This window comes from Prionailurus bengalensis, chromosome A2 (genome assembly GCF_016509475.1).
Source record: "Prionailurus bengalensis isolate Pbe53 chromosome A2, Fcat_Pben_1.1_paternal_pri, whole genome shotgun sequence".
Taxonomy (NCBI): domain Eukaryota; kingdom Metazoa; phylum Chordata; class Mammalia; order Carnivora; family Felidae; genus Prionailurus; species Prionailurus bengalensis.
This window is the reverse complement of record NC_057348.1, coordinates 68369075-68387858: the sequence shown is the minus strand read 5'-3', so window position 1 is coordinate 68387858 and position 18784 is coordinate 68369075. Positions and strand designations below refer to the sequence as shown.

Here is an 18784-nt window from a genome sequence, read left to right as displayed (position 1 = left end):
TAATAGAACAGGTACCGCGCAAGGCCGAAGGGGCCTCTTGCTGTGAACGCGAATAGGGTGAGATCGGCCTGCTGGGGGAACAGGGAAGTTAGCCAGGGAAAAACCCGGCAGACGCCACACTCAAACTGCAGAAAAGAAAGCCAAACTCCCAAACCGCTCACGTCAGCTACCCCCGCAGCGCACCTCTTCCGGGATGCGTGTCCAAACTGCCTGGCGAGCTGCGCCTGCGCACTGATGTTTCTGCGTAAAGGACCAATGAACGGGGGAGTGGGCGGGCCATACGCCAGAGACTCGGTTTCCGGTTCCGGCCGTCCTTGGTCAGTCCGCTTTTGTGCTACGTGTCGCTGGCGTCTGAGAGTTTGCCGGGCAGGTGAGCATCTGTCTCTTGGTGGGCTTGGGGATGAATCCTTTGTGACTAGCGGAGGCGACGGGCGTGGGCCAGCCGGCGGCCTTCTCCGGGAGGCTCTCCGTTCTGGGCGGTCTGGCGCCCCCGGCTGCCCACGAACCTCCTCCCACGGCCTGCTGTGGAAGTAAAGGCCCGGGGCCGCGGCCTCCCGAGGTCCCGAAGGAGTGTGGCTTTGGACAGCCCTTGCTCCTTCAGCGCCTAAAGTCCTGGCCCAGGCTTCGGCTTTCTGGCTGCTCGTCCTGGGCCACCTCGGTGTGCAGGTTTTACTCTGGTAGGGGGCTGCCGGTGTCTTCTGTGCTCTGGTCAGAGATGATGGCCTGCCGCTGGAGTTCCCTTAGGCTTTGGGAGTTTGTGTGTAGTGTCCTGCCTTGGAAGAGTTCTATTTAGCCCTGGCCCTGCCACCACGTCTATAGGATAAAGTGAGAGGGTTGGCCTAGATTCTAGATCGAGAGATCATAGCAAGTTACTGGATCCCTTCCCCTGAAAGTGAACAGTGTTTTACGCATTGTGCCGTTTTTTTTTTTTCATGGAGAAAAGTTTTTAGCTTTCATCACGACATCTATAAAGTTTAAGCCCGCTGGATTTGAAGAAGAAAGTTAAGTGAAGTACTAAGGAAACAGGCATTGCTGTGTTTTTGGAGGGACCCAATGTACTTGTCCTAGAATGTTTATAGAATTTTATTCCAGCTGCCCGCTCCGGGTGAGGAAACTGGAGCTTAGGAAGGTTGTATTTCCTAGACAGGGATTTGAACCACCACCTGCTCTTCCAATGGTACTCATTCCTTGATGTAACAAAAATTTATTGAGTATCATGTGCCTGACCACTGTTCAAAGGGCTGGAGGTAGGGTAAAATGCAAGTAGTAAGCTCTCAAAGCTAAGATCGGGTGACATTTCTATTGGGCAGTAGATTCCTCAGAAGAATCTAGCTGATGAAGTATATAGCGCTGTTTTCTTAAAAGGTGTGTCCTACCTAAAGGTCTGGAGTTAAGGTAATAGCTTCTGAGAGTCTGGATCTTGGTTTAGTCAATCTTTGTGGTTTTGAAGATTTGATAGATCTGTTCCACACAAAAATACTCTTTTCTGAAAGTGTTACGTGGCTGTGGTTTAGAACAATCAGATTGAAGTCCACGTTGCCCCTAGGCTAGATTCTTGCAGCGTCACAGTTGGCCTTCACTACACTTGACACTGGTTTCTGAGAGTTTAAAATAAAATATGGAAAATACTTGTTGGATCCCCAAATTGTTGGTTCCGTAGCAGGAACAATGAGAAGACTGCAGAGTGGGAAAGGAATGCATGTGTTTTAAGTGCTTAACTTGTCATGTTAGGAGCATGTGTCCTGTGTCAGTGATAATCCTGGAGGTGAGACCTGTGCTTGTTTTATAGCCTTTGATCTGATACCGGAGTTAACGAAAAAATAATATCCGTTTTGTCTTGGAGTCTGTATTGTTTTGTTTTGTTTTATGAGATGGAATTGACTCGTATCAGACATGAATTCATGACTAGTTTCCTTTATATTTTGATATAACTGAGGAAGTGCTGATTTGATGATAACCAATACCAGTGAGCATCTTACTTTTTTGTTTTTTTTAAATAGGCATCATGGATCAGGTAATGCAGTTTGTTGAGCCGAGTCGGCAGTTTGTGAAGGACTCAATTCGGCTGGTCAAAAGGTGCACTAAACCTGATAGAAAAGGTAATAGCTTTAAAATGGGAGAAAAGATTAAATCTTTACATTTGCTAAATCTTTTCTTTGGTATCTTTCTGCTTAATAGCTGTTGCATTATTTTGTCAACATTTTTAGCGATTCATTTTGCTTTATTGTATTTTAATACTGCCATTTTCTAAATTTTGTACACTTTTTTACACTTTACAGATTTTTCCGTTTTATGTATTTTCAAATGGTGAAAGATAATTTATCACAGCCTTGTGTTTCATGTTAGGTTTGCCTTAGTGGTATTTAATGACTTTAGAGTTTTAGGTGTCGGTGTCTTCCACATTTCCACTCCAAAAGATCTTTTGGAGTCCTCCCTTCTCTGTTGCTGCCCCCATTTCCTCCCCCCAAAACAAAACCTTAACATGAAATCAACAGTATAGTTGTTATCGATCTACTAAGTTAAACTTCCTTTATCATGATTCATCTGTAAAAAGGTGCACCAGAAATGGTGTACCTTTATTCATTTGAGTGTTTCCCGAGTTAGCACCTGGGAATATAACAGAATATAATATATATGTAGTGTAATAAATATATACACATATGTAATACAGACCTCTCCATGTTCTTGTGTAGTGTAGAATCTTTCAGGGAATATAGTCATGAACCAATAATGGCAATTATAACTCTAATTACTTCTGCGGTAATTACCATGAAAGACAAATAGAAGTATGGACAGCACATAATAGTAGGACTAACCAAGTCAGGAGGGCATGGGGGCTTCCCTGAGGAAATAACATTAAATGGAACATTACCATGGTCTGAAACCTGTTTTCAGATTGTGCCCAGCCCAGCTTGATTTCTCAAGCCTTATTCCTGGCTTCATTATGATATCAAAGACAACAGCTCTATTGTTCATTAAAAATCATGTTTTATGTTTTTATAATTAATACTTTTTTTAAATTAGAGAGCGCGTGCGCAGGGGAGGGGCAGAGAGAGAGGGGGAGACACAGAATCTGAAGCAGACTCCAGGCTCTGAGCTGTCAAGCACAGAGCCTGATGCGGGGCTCGAAACCATGAACTGTGAGATCGTGACCTGAGCTGAAGTTGGAGGCTTAATCGACTGAGCCACCCAGGCACTCCTATAATTAATCCTTTTAACAGTGTAACAAATTTTGAGATGGATGCTGTATATTTCTGTTATCCGTGTTTCTTTTTTCTTTTTCTTTCTTTTCTTTTCTTTTTTTTTTTTTGATATTCTGGTCATTTGATAAGAAGTTAGACTATTTTGCTGATTGTTGATGGAATCACTAGCATGGGCATACACTTTTTTTTCTATGTGTCCTGAAATATCAAAGAAGAAAATTAAAAAATTTGTCAAGCAAATATTTATTAATAATGTCATGTTTTGTTTAACTTAAAATGATATGTTCACTCTCTGGAGAAATGTACACCAGTAAGTTTATTTATATTGCTGCTAATTTTTTCTCCTATATTTGCAATGTCAATGTAAAAAATTATCTAAATTTTGTGTTTTTAAATCCAGAATTCCAGAAGATTGCCATGGCAACAGCAATAGGATTTGCTATAATGGGATTCATTGGCTTTTTTGTGAAATTGATCCATATCCCTATTAATAACATCATTGTGTAAGTAAACTTTTGAAATAGTATCTAGTATAGAATAAAAACTGAAATCATTTGAGTTGACAGCCTGCGATGTTATTAATACACAGATATGTGCTTTGACTTTTTAATGCTGCTAGAGTCTGTTGCTATTTATTGAGTACCTGATAATTCAGAGTGATTTTATATGTTATATGGTCTTTATTAGCAACTCTGAGATAGGTACAATTTTCTTTTATAAATACAATTTTAAAGGGTCACGAAAGTGAGTTAAAAACAGTTTGTGACCAAGCAAGTGACAGAACCAGTATTCAAATTTAAGTCTTCTTTATGCTGTGTATTAAGTTGTTGGTTTTTAAAGTACAGAGGAAATGCTCCCCCTGTGAAAGTCACTACAGTGATAGAATTCAGACTCTAGACTGATCTTTTAGGTTCAAATCCTCTCTTTTGTTACTTAATAGCTGTCATGACCTTAGGCAGTTTACTCAGCTTCTCTGTGCCCATTTTATTCCATAAGGCTAATAGCTTTTATTTGGGTTATGGTAAAGATTAATGGCTTAAGTCATGTAAAACCCTAAAAAACAGTTGGGGTAAGACAATGAAATGGAAGTTGTGACTGCTTTAGTTAACTCCTTTAATCCTCATGACACTTCTGTGAGGTTAGTACTGTTCTTTTCATTTTATGGATGAAGAGACTGTGGCACGGAGAGTAGGTACTTCCTCAGGCTGCTTGGCCGGTAACCGGTAGAGCAGTGTACCATACGCAGGCCGACTGGCTCAGGAGCCTCTATTTCTATTGTTGAGAGCCCTCTCTCATGCTGGCTCTGTTGAACGTTCCCTGTTTTGAGTCCTGTTCCTCACTTTATGCTCCAGTTTGCATTTCATCCATTCTCTTAAAATCCAGCGTTTAGAATCGAATGCCTGTACATATGTCTTCTTGCTGACGGCTAAAATCCTGAGACAGGTTTCTCACAATTAACTGCTACAATAAATTTCCTTTATCCTGGGTTTAAACAGTTGGGGTGGTTTATTTTTAGCCTAAAAATGGAACATTTTCCTTGTTAAATTCCTTTTTCCTGGATGCCCTTAGGGAAGACTTTTGAATTTTTAATCTGTCCAACATTGTTATTTATCCTAGTTTTTTTTTTTTTTTTTTTTTTAACGTTTATTTATTTTTGAGACAGAGAGAGACAGAGCATGAACGGGGGAGGGTCAGAGAGAGGGAAACACAGAATCTGAAACAGGCTCCGGGCTCTGAGCTGTCAGCACAGGGGCCCGATGCGGGGCTCGAACTCACGGACCGCGAGATTGTGACCTGAGCCGAAGTGGGCGCTCAACTGACTGAGCCACCCAGTCGCCCCTATTTATCCTAGTTTTGTATTACGACAGCTTTTATTTCCTTGTCTAAGTTGTAGCCTAAGGACAGGGCACTCTGTTTAGGACAGGGCAGCCTTAGTGCACCCTTTTCGGATGGAGTTTAGTCAGGTTGTTCTAACAGGGTTTTGTATATGTGCTGCCGAAGCGAGCACGTCTAACAGGGTTTTGAAACAAGTATTAAAAATTCACTTTCACTTAATTCTTTCCATGGCAAATACACAATATCTTTTATCAATCTTACCAATCAGAGATGGTTCAGCAGCTGGTTACTTAGAAAACTTGTCATCTGGTGACAAAATTGTTTCAAAGTTGAAGGAGTTAGAAATCTACCTTTAGAGAGTTTTTACATTAAAATGAAGGTCAAATAAAGCATTCTCTGAGAAATGCTATCAAAACTTATTCTCCTCATGACATTCTTCAACATCTGTAAAACCCAAAGATCTTTTTTTCCTGCTTGAAAAGAACATAAGTCACTGTTTTAATTATTTTGGGGTGATGGCAAGTGAAATACAACCACAAGCTCCTCTTTCATTAGGCTAAATTATCACTTGTTTTCCCTTATGATAAATGTATGTCCTCTTCTATAAAATTAAAGCAGTCACAAGTAATAGCCATAGTATTATAATTTAAAGGAGTTATGTAGTCATGGATAGTTTAGTTACAGCAATACAGTTTAATAACAAACACTAAAAATACTTGGCATTAAAGTAATATTGAAGAATATTTCTTTCAGGCATATTACTTTCATCGAGTAGTGCAATTATTTTTCCTTTTTTAACATTACTAAACAATACTAGGGACGCCTGACTGGCTTATCAGTAGAGCATGCCACTCATGATCTCAGGGTCATGAGTTCACGCCCCACATAGAGTGTGGAGCCTACTTAAAAAAACAAAAACATGAGTAAACAATACTAAAGTGTGCATCTTAGCATGCAGTTTTAATGTTTATGCTTTTGAAACTTAGAAGTTCTGTAGAAAAGGTGATTTTTGTTTTCATTATGATTAAACCCCTGTTTTTTAGTGATTGTGTGAAGATACAGTAGTTGGAAACTGTTGAACTAGTTTGCATTCTTTATTTTCAACTGATTGTGTATCAAATTGAAAAACTAACCAGCTAACCATCCTGTTATGTAATTCATATTTTTCATCTTGTTCAGAAAGACTTTATGCCAGACTGTTAAACACTTGTCCCCAAAAGAGGATTCTGAGTTTTTAATACAAACCTGTTCAAACGCCACATCATCTCTAAGGACCTTTTTTAGTTACAAGATTTTAAAGTACAGTTTCTTCTCCTTTGTGCTATCTTTGGGTTCTCAGATAACTGGTTTTAGTTCCATTAAATTTTAGCACATTGCATTTCAAATAATTATTGTTATTAAAATGTTCTATACACTTAAATGGACCATTTTTCTTTCTTTTACAGTGGTGGCTGAATACCTTTTTAGAAGAGTTCTTCATCTTGGGGATTGGTGAATAAGTGAGGATTTGAGAAGCTCATGGAGTAAAAATCTGTCTATATGTTTTGTGTTTTTCTTTCTTTTTTTGCCTTCCAAGATGTTTTGTATTTGTAAATTAAAACAATTTCAAAATAAAAACAGGCTTATCTTTTTTCCATCATAGATATTTATCAAATTTGATAGGAGATAATGGGTTCTTTTTTTTTTTTTTCCTAAAGTTTATTTATTTTTAGGAGAAAGCACAAACAGTGGAGGGGCAGAGAGGTAGGGAGAGAGAGAATCCCAATCAGGCTCCATATTGTCCTCCCAGAGCCTGAGGCGGGGGTTGATCCCACAACTCTGGGATCATGACCTGAGCTGGTGTCAAGAGCCGGAGGCTCAACTGACTGAGCCACCCAGGCGCCCCGGAAATAATGGATTCTTTTCCCTCCCTCCCTTCTTACTTTCCTTCCTTCCATCCTTCATGTTTTGACTTATAGGAGAAATTAAAGTGATGTACCATAATTTCTGAGTGCACCTCTCTCAGATAAACATTTTCCTATCATGGAAGAAGAAACAAAGTAAAGGATGGTAAAGGTAGTGATCAGAATTCGAGGATAGGGTAGGAGTTTTGTCCTTAAGCACTCAGAATATAAGCAGGTAGAGCAATAGAAGTGTAGGTGCTACTTGGAATATTTTCCTGAAAATAATGGTGGAAACTCCAGTGTGAGAGGCCCTCTTCAGACAAACTGTTCACACTGTCATAAACATTGGAGTTCTGAGTTTTGTGAAGAATTCACTGATAATTGAATGTAAGATAAAAAGTGGCCCTATTTTCTTTCCCCTTTAAAACACAATAGTAATAAGCTAGTGAGATAGTTTATTCCCCTTTTAAAAAAGGTTTGTTTGTATGTTTGTTTGCTTTTTAAGATTATTTTGAGAGAGGAGAGAAGAATCCCAAGCCGGTTCGGTGCTGTCAGCATGGAGCCTGAAGTGGGGCCCGCTTTAGAAGTTTTATTAATCTGTTCATTCAGTGTTTAGTTACTGAATTTTATTTCCCAAGTTCTATATGTTCTTAATAAATTGGTTAGTAGCACTGAGAAATGTATAGAATTGTTGAATCATTATATCGTATATCTGAAACATAACTATGTTAATTATACTTGAACTAAAAATTTTTAATTGATTAGCAGCACATATTTGATAAATGTCCTCTGATTCTTCTTTTGTTTCTTTTTTTTTAAGTTTGTTTATTTCAAGAGATAGCACGAATGGGGGAAGGACAGAGAGAGAGAGAGAGAGAGAATCCCAAGCAGGCTCAGTGCTGTCAGCACAGAGCCTGAAGCAAGGCTTGAACTCATGAAACCATGAGATCATGACCCGAGCCCAAACCAAGAGTCAGGCGCCTAACCGACAGAGCCACCCAAGCATCCCATGTCCTCTGATTCTTCTTGAATAAGGTAGGCAGGGGTCTAACTGGTAAGGTTGGGCAATATTCCTCATTTTTGGAATCCATGGTGCAGAGAGTAAGGTTTTTCATAGTGATGGTAACATATTTTCTGCCTGTATTTGAAATGCCAATAAGTATTTCAGTTTTGAATGAATTGTCCTCAAGGAAATAAAAATACAGCCTTGGCCATCTATAATCTTAGGGAGTCCATATAGCCACATTTTACAGATACTTCGCTCCTTAAAGACCAAAAGTCTGTGTGTGTGTGTGTGTGTGTGTGTGTGTGTGTATGTACATGCACATATATACATGTATATATGCACATGCATATGTGTATATATGTATACATAAACCTGCATATATTTGTACACATACATGTACATGTGCACATAATACATATAAAGTATGGACAAATTCTAAAGCGTAGACTTTCTTTGCTTCTGGTAAATGTGTATATTTTCTTCTAGGATAAGATAATTCTGGACCTTAGTATATTCATTCTTGATATAATTATGAATCCCTATTTATAGTGTGTATTTTGGCTGTTCACTTTTTATTTTGCTGACTTGCTGGTTCTTGACACATGGATAGGTAATGTACTACATACATATGTTTATACATGTAAAATGAAAGCTGACCAGTAATGTGAAAGAACAGAATAACCATACTCAACAATGAATCTTATATAGGAAAAATAAATAGATTTTTCTTACTCACCATGTAAGTATATCTAAGAGCTGGTGCATTTGTGTTATAAAGGGTGGCTCAGTTGGTTAAGCATCTGACTTCTGCTCAGGTCATGATCTCATGGTTCTTGAATTCTAGCCCCGCATTTGGCTCTGCTGACAGCTCAGAGTCTGGAGCCTGTTTCGGATTCTGTGACTCCCTCTCTTTCTGCCCCTCCCCTGCTCACACTCTGTCTCTCTTTAAAAACTAAATAAACATTTAAAAAAAAATACAAAAATTATGTTCCCTTGGGTCCTCCCCTTAGAGATTGATTCAGTAGGTCTGGCTCAGCCTGAGAATTTGCATTTCTGTCTCCGTGCTGATGGCTGCTGGTACATGGACCACACTTTGAGTGTCAAGTTTTCTATAGTTCTTAGTGGTTTTTGGGTACCTGGGTGTCTCAGTCAGTTGAGGATTCAACTTTGGCTCAGGTCATTATCTCATGGTTTGTGAGTTTGAGCCCCATGCTGGGCTGTCTGCTGTCAGTGCAAAGCCCCCCTTCAGATCCTCTGTCTACCCCCCCTTTGCACCTCCCCCACTTGCACTCTCTCTCTCAAAAATAAACATGTAAAAAAATAAAATAAGGTTCCTAATATTTTTTTCTTTTTTTTAAAGATTTTATTTTTATTTATTTATTTATTATTATTTTTTTAATTTTAATTAAAAAAAAATTTTTTTTCAACGTTTATTTATTTTTGGGACAGAGAGAGACAGAGCATGAACGGGGGAGGGGCAGAGAGAGAGGGAGACACAGAATCGGAAACAGGCTCCAGGCTCTGAGCCATCAGCCCAGAGCCTGACGCGGGGCTCGAACTCACGGACCTTGAGATCGTGACCTGGCTGACGTCGGACGCTTAACCGACTGCGCCACCCAGGCGCCCCTATTTATTTATTTTTAAGAGAGAGACCGAGTGCAAGTGAGGGAGGGGCAGAGAGAGAGGGAGACACAGAATCCAAAGAAGGCTCCAGGCTCCGAGCTGTCAGCACACAGCCCGACTCAGGGCTCAGCCTCACGAACCATGAGATCATGACCTGAGCCGAAGTCGGGCGCTCAACTGACTGAGCCACCCAGGTGCCCCTAGAGATTTTATTTTTACGTAATCTTTACACCAATGTGGGGCTTGAGCTTATGACTCTGAGATCGAGTCACATGCTCTACTGACTCAGCCAGCCAGCCAGCCATCCCCCAGAATTTTTAATGGTTTTGTGTTGTTTAAATACTTATAGCAAAATATAAGAATGTCCCTTTTGTAGTTGTTCTGCAATTCTCATGAACCCCTATGCCTTAAAGCAAGTGCTCAGCCACCTGGTCCACTAGACTAACCACAAAAAGTCAACAGGAAAATACACATCAAGGAGGAGACAGAAATAAATAGTCCAGACAGCATGGCAGAGCCTTGATGGAAGGGTAGCAAATAAAGCATGGTTCCTTTTCCAGTTGCTTTGTTACTGCTGGAAAGGAGTGTTTTACTCCAGAATCTTTCCTTCTTGGGCCATTTGTCTCATTTTGTTAGGAAGGTTCTACTTGGAAAGAGTGGTATTTGATTTAGCCTGAGTGCTGGAGGCATCACTGTACTTTGTGTTTGAAGGAGCGCCTTATGCCAGAAAGCATTAGAGCTGAATTCTACCTCTGATGGTACACTCTGGTCATAATTTTGTGTGCTAGAGACAGTCTCTTCTGGGTAGATTTCCTGATGCTTCCGATTTTCTGAGGCTTTTTGTTGTCGCATTTTCTGAGGCTCATTCTACCTCAACCCTTGCGCATTCCATAGCCATGCTTACAGTCATGTGTTCGCTTGTCTCCCACATGATCTTCCAGCCCCTAATCGACCTTGTTGTTTTTGTTTGTCTTAGTCAACATTGATTATAGCATTGTTTGTGGGCTTTTGAGAAGGTTCTGAGAATGTCTTGATACCATGACTTAGTAAAGTTCATCGCAAGAGGACATTGGTCGCTTCACTAATTACAAATTAATAAAAATGTATTTGCATTCTCCTCCTACCAAACCTTTGTTGAATTTCTAAAGGAATAGTATCACAAATGTTGACTCACTAGTGGAGGTTGAAACATAGCTTTGTAGGATTGATGATACTTATATAAGGCCTTACAGTTTTCAAACTACTCCTTCTTAGTTGATCTTCATAATAGCCCTGTGGCAAGTAACGTAGATATTGTATTCTCCAAAAACATATCCACAGCTTACTCCTCACCCCTCCACTGCCACCACACCATCACACCTGGCTATTTTTCTTTACTGTCTGCCCCACTAAAATAGTTCCAGGAAGGAGACATTTTGTCTGACTAGTTTATTACCAAATCCCAAGTACCTGCCTACAGTAGCCACTCTCCTCGTTACATGAAGGAAACGGAAGTGTTGTATACATTGCTGGTTTAATAATTTCTTGTTTGTAAGGGCAACATAGAACAGGATCGTTTCCATCACTGGCCTAGTAGAGGGCACAAAGCAAATCCTCAACTCCTCTGGTCAGAGTAGCCCAGTATCAAAATTAATACACACATATGTGTATGTCCGTGTATTGGTTTTTGATTTCGGAATACACACACACATTAGTGTTCTTTATATGCCTGCATCGTGGTCTTGATCTGCGCACTTCTTAGCTTTTCAGCTTGGAACAGTAGTCATTCTGGGCTTTTAACCTGCCGTGCCTTCTTTCCCCTCTCTGCCAATGGCCTATATGGAAAATCATTTCCTTCTCCATCAATGATTTAGGAATCTCTCTTGTATCTCCATATGGCAATGCAATTTATGTTTTTTTCAGATGTGATTACATTTTGTCAGCATCAGTACAATTTATAAGGTACTTTCTGCTGCTTTAAAGGCCACAATAACACACTGGAGGCCACCTCCAGTCTTGACAGAGGACTAGCCAGCCTTGAAAGAAAGCAAATGGGTGTAAAACTGACCAGGGTAGCACTCTCTTTTCTAGAATATTTTCGAGGCCTTGTGAACCAAACCAAACAAAAATCTAGATGGGAGGACCAGAAAAACCAGCCAGTTCTTTCAGCTCTTCTGGTATTCTAAGTGTAATGGCCAGAAAAGGCCCTGCCCCTCCCCATCGTAAGAAGACTGTTACCCCTTATAGATGTGAAAGGGCTTTGAAAGTTAAACTGTATAGATGTGAAAGAGATTGTGTCATTTCTGTGTGTTTGGGGACGGTCAAGAGGGTAGAACCAAGACACTTGTCACAATAAACTGAACCAGTAACAAAGCAAGATCATTGTCCCCTCAGGGAAGAAGAGTAGTTCGTTGCACCAGCAGTATGTAGGGAGAGTGGTATGTAACATGTCACCTTAGGTAAAGTTTCCTTAACCCTTTTGAACTGCAGTCTCCTGATCTTAAAAATGGGGATGCTAATGCCCAGCTTTCAGTGTTGAGTTACTTTAAGTAAGAAAGTACTACATGTGAGTGAAGTGGGAACGGTGCCCAGAACATAGGTATTTTAACGTTAAATCTTGTTTTTTCTCTGATCCTTCCATCTCCCCAGAGGCAGGGTTCCCTGAAGCTGTATTTAGCTGGCCTTCCTCCAGTTGGTACAGGCTGGAGTTCTGATTCTCTTCATACAGCCATGTGTCTTGTCCCAACAGCTTGCTCAGAGTCATGTTAAAAGAATGTCTCACATCCTCTGTTCCCTAACCCAAAGTACAAAGGCTTGGGGGGAACTTTAGTTGAATTCAGTGAACTGATTCCCTACTATATGCTAAGAACTTGGCTGGGTACTCGTGAGAAAGTGTGCTTCCTTAAGCAAGAAGAAAGTGTTTAACCTCAACTCTGGCTGTGTAAATAGGGTGCAAAAAGTCCTATTGGTAATGATTTGTTCTGATCCCTTCTCTAGGCACCCTAGGGTAGAAAAAGTACAAGCAGTGCTGATAGTAGACAATGGCATGGTTAGCCACTGTAGTCAGTTGTGAAGGAGCTATCTCAAGACATTTAAAAATGGTGCACTTTGGGGCGTCTGGCTGGCTCATTCACCAGAGCATGAGACCCTTGATCTCAGGTCGTGAGTTTGAGCTCCCTGTTGGGTGTAGACATTACTTAAAAATAATAATAAAATAAAAATTGTGCACTTTACCTGTTTAGTCTCTGAAGAAACTGGGGAAGATAATTTCTAAAGTGCTTTTCTGTGATCTGGTTTCCTCAGAGAGGACTCTGAGGTATCTAAAAATGTCCATACCCCACCAAAGCTGGCCTTCAGTTCAAGGGCACTCATTGGGTCTGCAGGGGTTTTTTTTCTGATCACCAAGTACGTGTCATTTTTTGACACCAATTCTCTAATTCTATGACACTGAGTGTCCCAACTATGCATTTCAATTCTGACACTGTCTACCTGGGGTTAGGCTCAGATCCCACAAGTAAAGGACTCAGTCCCACAAGACTGCCCTCACTTCAGATGCAAGTTGCGAGTGAGGTCCCCAGAAAACCCACATTACTGCCCAGCTGACTACAAATGTGGGGGTTCTCATCATCTGCCCCCCTCAGATGTGATAATTCACTAGAATGACTCACAACTCTGGAGAGTGGTTTACCAACATCTTTATTATGAAAGATACAATGCAGAAACAGCCATATGGAAGGGATGTATAAGGCAAGGTGTGAGTGGGGAGGCGGATGCAGACCGTCCGTGTCCTCTCTGGGTGTGCCACTCTTCTAACACATTGATGTAGTCACCCACAGGAATGCTCTCTGAACCCCATCATGCAGGGGTTTTTATTGAGACTTCATTATGTAGGTATTGTTGATTAAATCATTAGCTGTGGCGATTGGATTCAATTTCCAGCCTCTCTTCTGTCCCAGAGGAACCTTCTAATTCTGCTTGGCTTTTAGTCACCAGCCTCCATCTTGAAGCCACCTGGACGCTTGCCAAGAGTCACCGCATTCGCATAAACTCAAGTGTGATCAAAAGAGCCTCCTTATGAGTAAGAACGACGCCCCTATCACAGGAAATTCCAAGAGTGTTAGGAGCTCTGTGCCAGGAACCAGGGACAAAGACTAAACATACATTTTTTTTTTTTTTTTTATACCACAGGGACCTTAATGGAAAAAAAAAGTGGGGGAGACTCAAGAGTATATATATGAATGTGTAGTGTGTGAATGTGTGTGTATATGTATAAGTGTATTTATAAACTGTATATTTAGAGAAATACATGTTTACTCTTCCTAGCATTTATTACACGTTAGTCTTCGCCTACTATATTATTGTTCAGTAATAATGTGTTTAATATAAGAGTGTTTACAGGCAAACTTGAGCACCTAAACTTGGGAAAACAATGTTAGAATTTGAAGAAGCATGCAGGATCCTCAAATGTATCCTCCTTTTACAAATGAGGACCCTCCAGTTCTCTCATCATATTTTTGATCAGCTTTCAGAATTCTACTGTAGGCTTTCTTTCTCTACGTATATGTGTACATATGTAAGTACTCACTTATTTAACTTACTAATCTATTATCAGTATGCGTCCACTGATTCAGTTTTCCACTGGTGTATCATTCATTTCGTCAGACTTGTCCTTTTAAAATTATATTAAAGACAAAAGTAATAAATACCAAAAACTCATCACTTGCTAAGTATTTCTTTTTTAGTGTTGTATTCAGTTGTTTCCTTTACCTGACCTGGATTGTCCAAATTAGTTGCTGCACAAATAGGGCTGTTAAGACTGTGAAGCTCTGCTACCCTTTCTAAATGCTGTCTGCCAACATTATGGGTCTTAATGTTGACATGACCTGACCTAGACTAAGCCATTGTGAGAGTCAGCAGTTGTAAAACTATATACTTGCAAACTAGACTGAATATCTGAATGTTCTATAGCGAAGATATTTAGAAAAAATGTCACTCAGAGGTAATGTTTAGGGTCAAAAAAAATACACTGGAGTCCATGTACAATATGCGTAAGGCAAAAGTTTCAGGTAACAATACTTAGCCTCACCCTGTGCATTTTTTATTTTCTATTAATTGTTTATTTTTTTAAAAAAGACTTGTACTTATGAGGTAGAGGGGAGAGAGGGTTACTGCTTCCTGTCTCTAGAGGACTGAGGGGTTAAAGAACACATCATTGACAACTAGCACGGACTGGAGACCTGAGGTTCTTTGAATGTTCAAGACTATGTACACCCTCAGGGCCTTTGCATGACCCAGGGCCTGGTGGGGGAATCTTTGAAAAGGGCTGAGGTTAAATTTCTGACAACTTACAGGATGGGCTTTGGAACAGTTTAACTTTTTATTTTTTAAAGTTTATTTTGAGTGAGAGCATGGACACGAGCATGTCTGTATGAGTTGGGGAGGGACAGAGAGGGAGAGAGAGAGAATCCCAAGCAGGCTCCATGCTGTCAGCATGGAGCCCAGCTTGGGGCTCAGTCCCATGAACCATGAGATCATGATCTGAGCCGAAATCAAGAGTCAGACACTTAACCGACTAAACCACCCAGGCACCCTGGAACAGTTGAATTTTTATTAGTCAAAGAAGAAAATGTGAATTTCTCTTATCCCAGCCTTGTGGTCTAAAACTCATACCAGCTATATTCTATGGCTACAAACCTTTGCACCTCTCACATACACACATTTTATCAAACTAATAGGGAGCAAGGTTTTTAGTCAAATGGTACAGAGGCTTGTAAATAATAACATCAACCTTTGGCTTCAACCCTTTGACTTGCCAGTCCCACTGTCTAGAAGCCTAACTTTTATTTTAGCTGTTTCTTCTGGGAATTACCTTAATCTCAAAATCATACGAATTCTTTCCAGCTTCACCTACTTAGATATACTGTTGATTTTCTGTTAGGACAGATGATGTGTTAGCTTATTACATGCCTGCTGCTTTCTCTTCTCCATCTTCCGAGTATAAATTGCTATCTTTAACTGCCCTGACTACCTTTGTGTCTTTAAATAGTATATTTCCACCTCTATTTCTTGTTCTGACAACTGCGGGCAGTCTCTTTTTAACTCCCTACCTTGACAATGAGGTTATTTGTGGGCTTGTTTTTTCTTTTTATTTGGCTGCTTCTTTCCATCACCTCTTGGCTCTTGCCATTGGAACTTTTACGTTTTCAGACGTGATACCCTTTACTCTTGTCATTGTTTGCTTGGCAAATAGGTTGGTTCTAAAAGTTAAAAAATTAATACAGGCACCTGGGTGGTTCCTTCAGTTAAGCATTCATGAGTTTGAGCCCCATGTCGGGCGCTGTGCTGACAACGTGGAGCCTGCTTGGGATTCTCTCTCTCTCCCTCTCTCCCTGCCCCTCCCCTGCTCTCACTCCCCACCCCCCCAATAAATAAACTTTAAAAGTTAAAAAATTAATAAATGATGTTTACATTGTTATGACAAAATAAATATTGCTAACTTCCCAGCCAAGTAACGTATTATGGTTACGTTTCTTTTTTGATCAGCTTTACGTATTTTGTGTGTTTATGTTTTTATTTCTAGTTTCCTTAACATTGCCTGCCTTAATCCCTGTGTCTCAAGGAGTATCAAACGTATGGAATTTTCTCTTTCCCTCATGCCTTTCACCTCCCTCTAGAGCCCTCTGTCCTCTCCTGTCCAGAGGAATTATTTTCTTGACCTGATGCACAGCAACATCCTGGCATAATGTTTCCCAGATTCTAAATCTTTCACTTTCTTGATTTGTTCTTTTGTTTTGCTGTAATTTATCATCAATAACTTCCTAAGTAAAATGTGAATGAGATCCAAATATCTTTTGTCTAATCTCACACTTCATTGATAGTTTTATTGCATATGAAAAACTTGGTTCTAAACAGCTTAAACATTTTTCCTCAGAACTTTGAAGATCTTTATAATTAATTGCCTTTGATAACATAGTGCTGCTGATAAATATATTTCCAGTGTGATTCTCATTCTTTGTTAATGACTTTTGTTATAATAATTATGACTGTTATTATTATTAAAGCTTTTAGGGTCTTTTCTTTACCTTGATAAACTTCATGAAGAATTGCCTAGATGTGATTTATTTCTTGTGCTGAGCATTTACTGGGCCTTTTAAATCTGGAGGCTTATATTCTTCAGTTCTAGAAAATTATCTTTCCAAATATTCTTTCCTCTATTTCCTTTCTCTCCTTTCTTTTTCTAGAACTCTAGTTACTCTAATGTACTTTCTCAATTCTCCACGTATTTTTCAATTTCTTACCTTGGGGTTCTATTTTCTGGGAGAGTTTCATCTTCCAACTTTAATTTTTTATTTTAACAATGATTTTTAATTTCTATGAGCTCTGTTTTTGGTTTAGATTTTTTAATAGTTTCATACTATTGATTCATGAATGCAATTACATCTCAAATCTCTTTGAGAAGATAATGGCTTTTTTGTCTCTCATGCTTAAAACATTTTTGTTTCCCATTCTTACATTATCTTTCCTTCTGTATAATTTTTTTTTGTTCATAGTTAAGAATGAGGCACAAAAATAGGATTGAAAGTTCTATGGGCTAATCAATTACCTGTTTACTCTTAGGTTCATTCCTTATCTTTCCCCCTCTCTGTTCTAGTGGCTGACCCCTTCAAACTAGATTTCCAAACTCTTAGAAACTGGCTTCAGCTCTGGGGAGGCACTGGCTAGAGGAGGAAGAACCCAAACATTTCTCCTTTTCTCTAATTTCTGGGTAACACTTCCTCTGGTGGTTGCATATCTCTTCTGTTTTAGGCTCCTGAACTCTTCTCATGCCAAGGCCTTGGTACCAAGCTTCAGGGAGCACCACCTTTTCCCATCATTCCTCTGGATCTAAGGATGGTCATGATTTCATGATTTTGCTAATTTGGGGGTTTTCCCACCACCACCTTTGCTTTTTAACTTTTTTAATGACTGTGAATCTAGCTCCCAATATTAAATTTTTTCTCTGTGCTGCATGGAGTATATTCTCTTTTCTTGACTAGATCCTTACTCACATATCTTTGGGGCTTGTAAACTAACAAAATTTACTTTCGAGTGATTTGCAAGTAGCTGACTATTATGGTTGGGGACGTCTACGCACCAAGGTGGGAAACGTTTTTCTGGGGCTAATTAATATTTGGAGTAACATTATTTTATTATTCTTTTGTCTGGGAAATAAACGCTTGTCTGCCATGTTCTCTACGTATAGTGAGAAAGGGGACGAGGACTCTTAATTCCCAACACCATTCTTCGTTTTGTGTGCTTATTAAATTTGTTTTTCTTATATATTATTCAGTATTTCTTTGTATTTATAGTACGAAATATCCATATGAGGTCAATGCACCTGGTGCTGGGACTAGTTCAAATTTTATTTTAGGAAGACCATAGTAAGAGCACTCCAGAGGATGTATTGATTGCAGTAATAATCGTGAGAAAAACTGAAAGCAAGGAAAAGAGTTTGCAGTCTAGTGTTCTAAAAAGTGATGAGATTATCCTGAATTAAGAACACTTTTGGAAGGAAAGGAGAGGACTAGGAAGTGGATTACGGAGGGGCTGAGGGGGTTAGCATTGGCAGGCAGTAGGGCACAGGGGAGGCAGCCTCACCACTTACCAGTTGTATTATTTTGGATAAATCAATCCTCTCACCATGCCTCAATTCCCTCATCTCTAAAGTTGTGAATATTGCATGTAAAGTGCTTGGAAGAGTTCCAGGCACAATAGTGACTAACATTTACTTTTCTTTTTCTTTTTAAAGTTTATTTACTTTGAGAGAGTGAGGGCATGAGTGGGGAAGGGGCTGAGAGAGAGGAAGAGAGAGAATCCCAAGCAGGCTCCATGCTGTAAGCACAGAGCCCAATGAACCATGAGATCATGACCTGAGCCAAAATCAAGAGTTGGATGCTTAACTGAGCCACCCAGGTGCCCCAGTAACTAACATTATTAATATGAGATGCAGGAAAGCAGAAGACTTCAGAGTTAGACTGGTTCAAATCCAGGCTCTGGTTTTTAGTAACCGTAGGGACTCAGGCAAATTTGTGGTTGTTTCCTTATCAGTAAAATAAGGAAGAAATGCCATATGAGGTTGTTATAAATATTGTTTATTATTTTGAATCTACATGTTTGGAAGAAAGTATTCAGTAAATAGCCATTCTATTTTAAATTGATGTTAGTTTTATATTCAAATATTATACACCATGTGACTAAACAGTGTAAAAGAATAA

General features: G+C 39.6%; 1 protein-coding gene across 1 annotated transcript; it reads left to right on the top strand.

Annotated features, from left to right (window-relative positions):
- The first annotated feature begins 270 nt into the window (after positions 1 to 270).
- Positions 271 to 6656, top strand: SEC61G (SEC61 translocon subunit gamma). Its single transcript, XM_043588476.1, has 4 exons — positions 271 to 370; positions 2001 to 2099; positions 3604 to 3706; positions 6485 to 6656. Exons 2-4 carry the CDS (start codon positions 2006 to 2008, stop codon positions 6492 to 6494), a joined length of 207 nt encoding a protein of 68 aa, XP_043444411.1. The 5' UTR covers positions 271 to 370; positions 2001 to 2005; the 3' UTR covers positions 6495 to 6656.
- The last annotated feature ends 12128 nt before the right edge of the window (positions 6657 to 18784 follow it).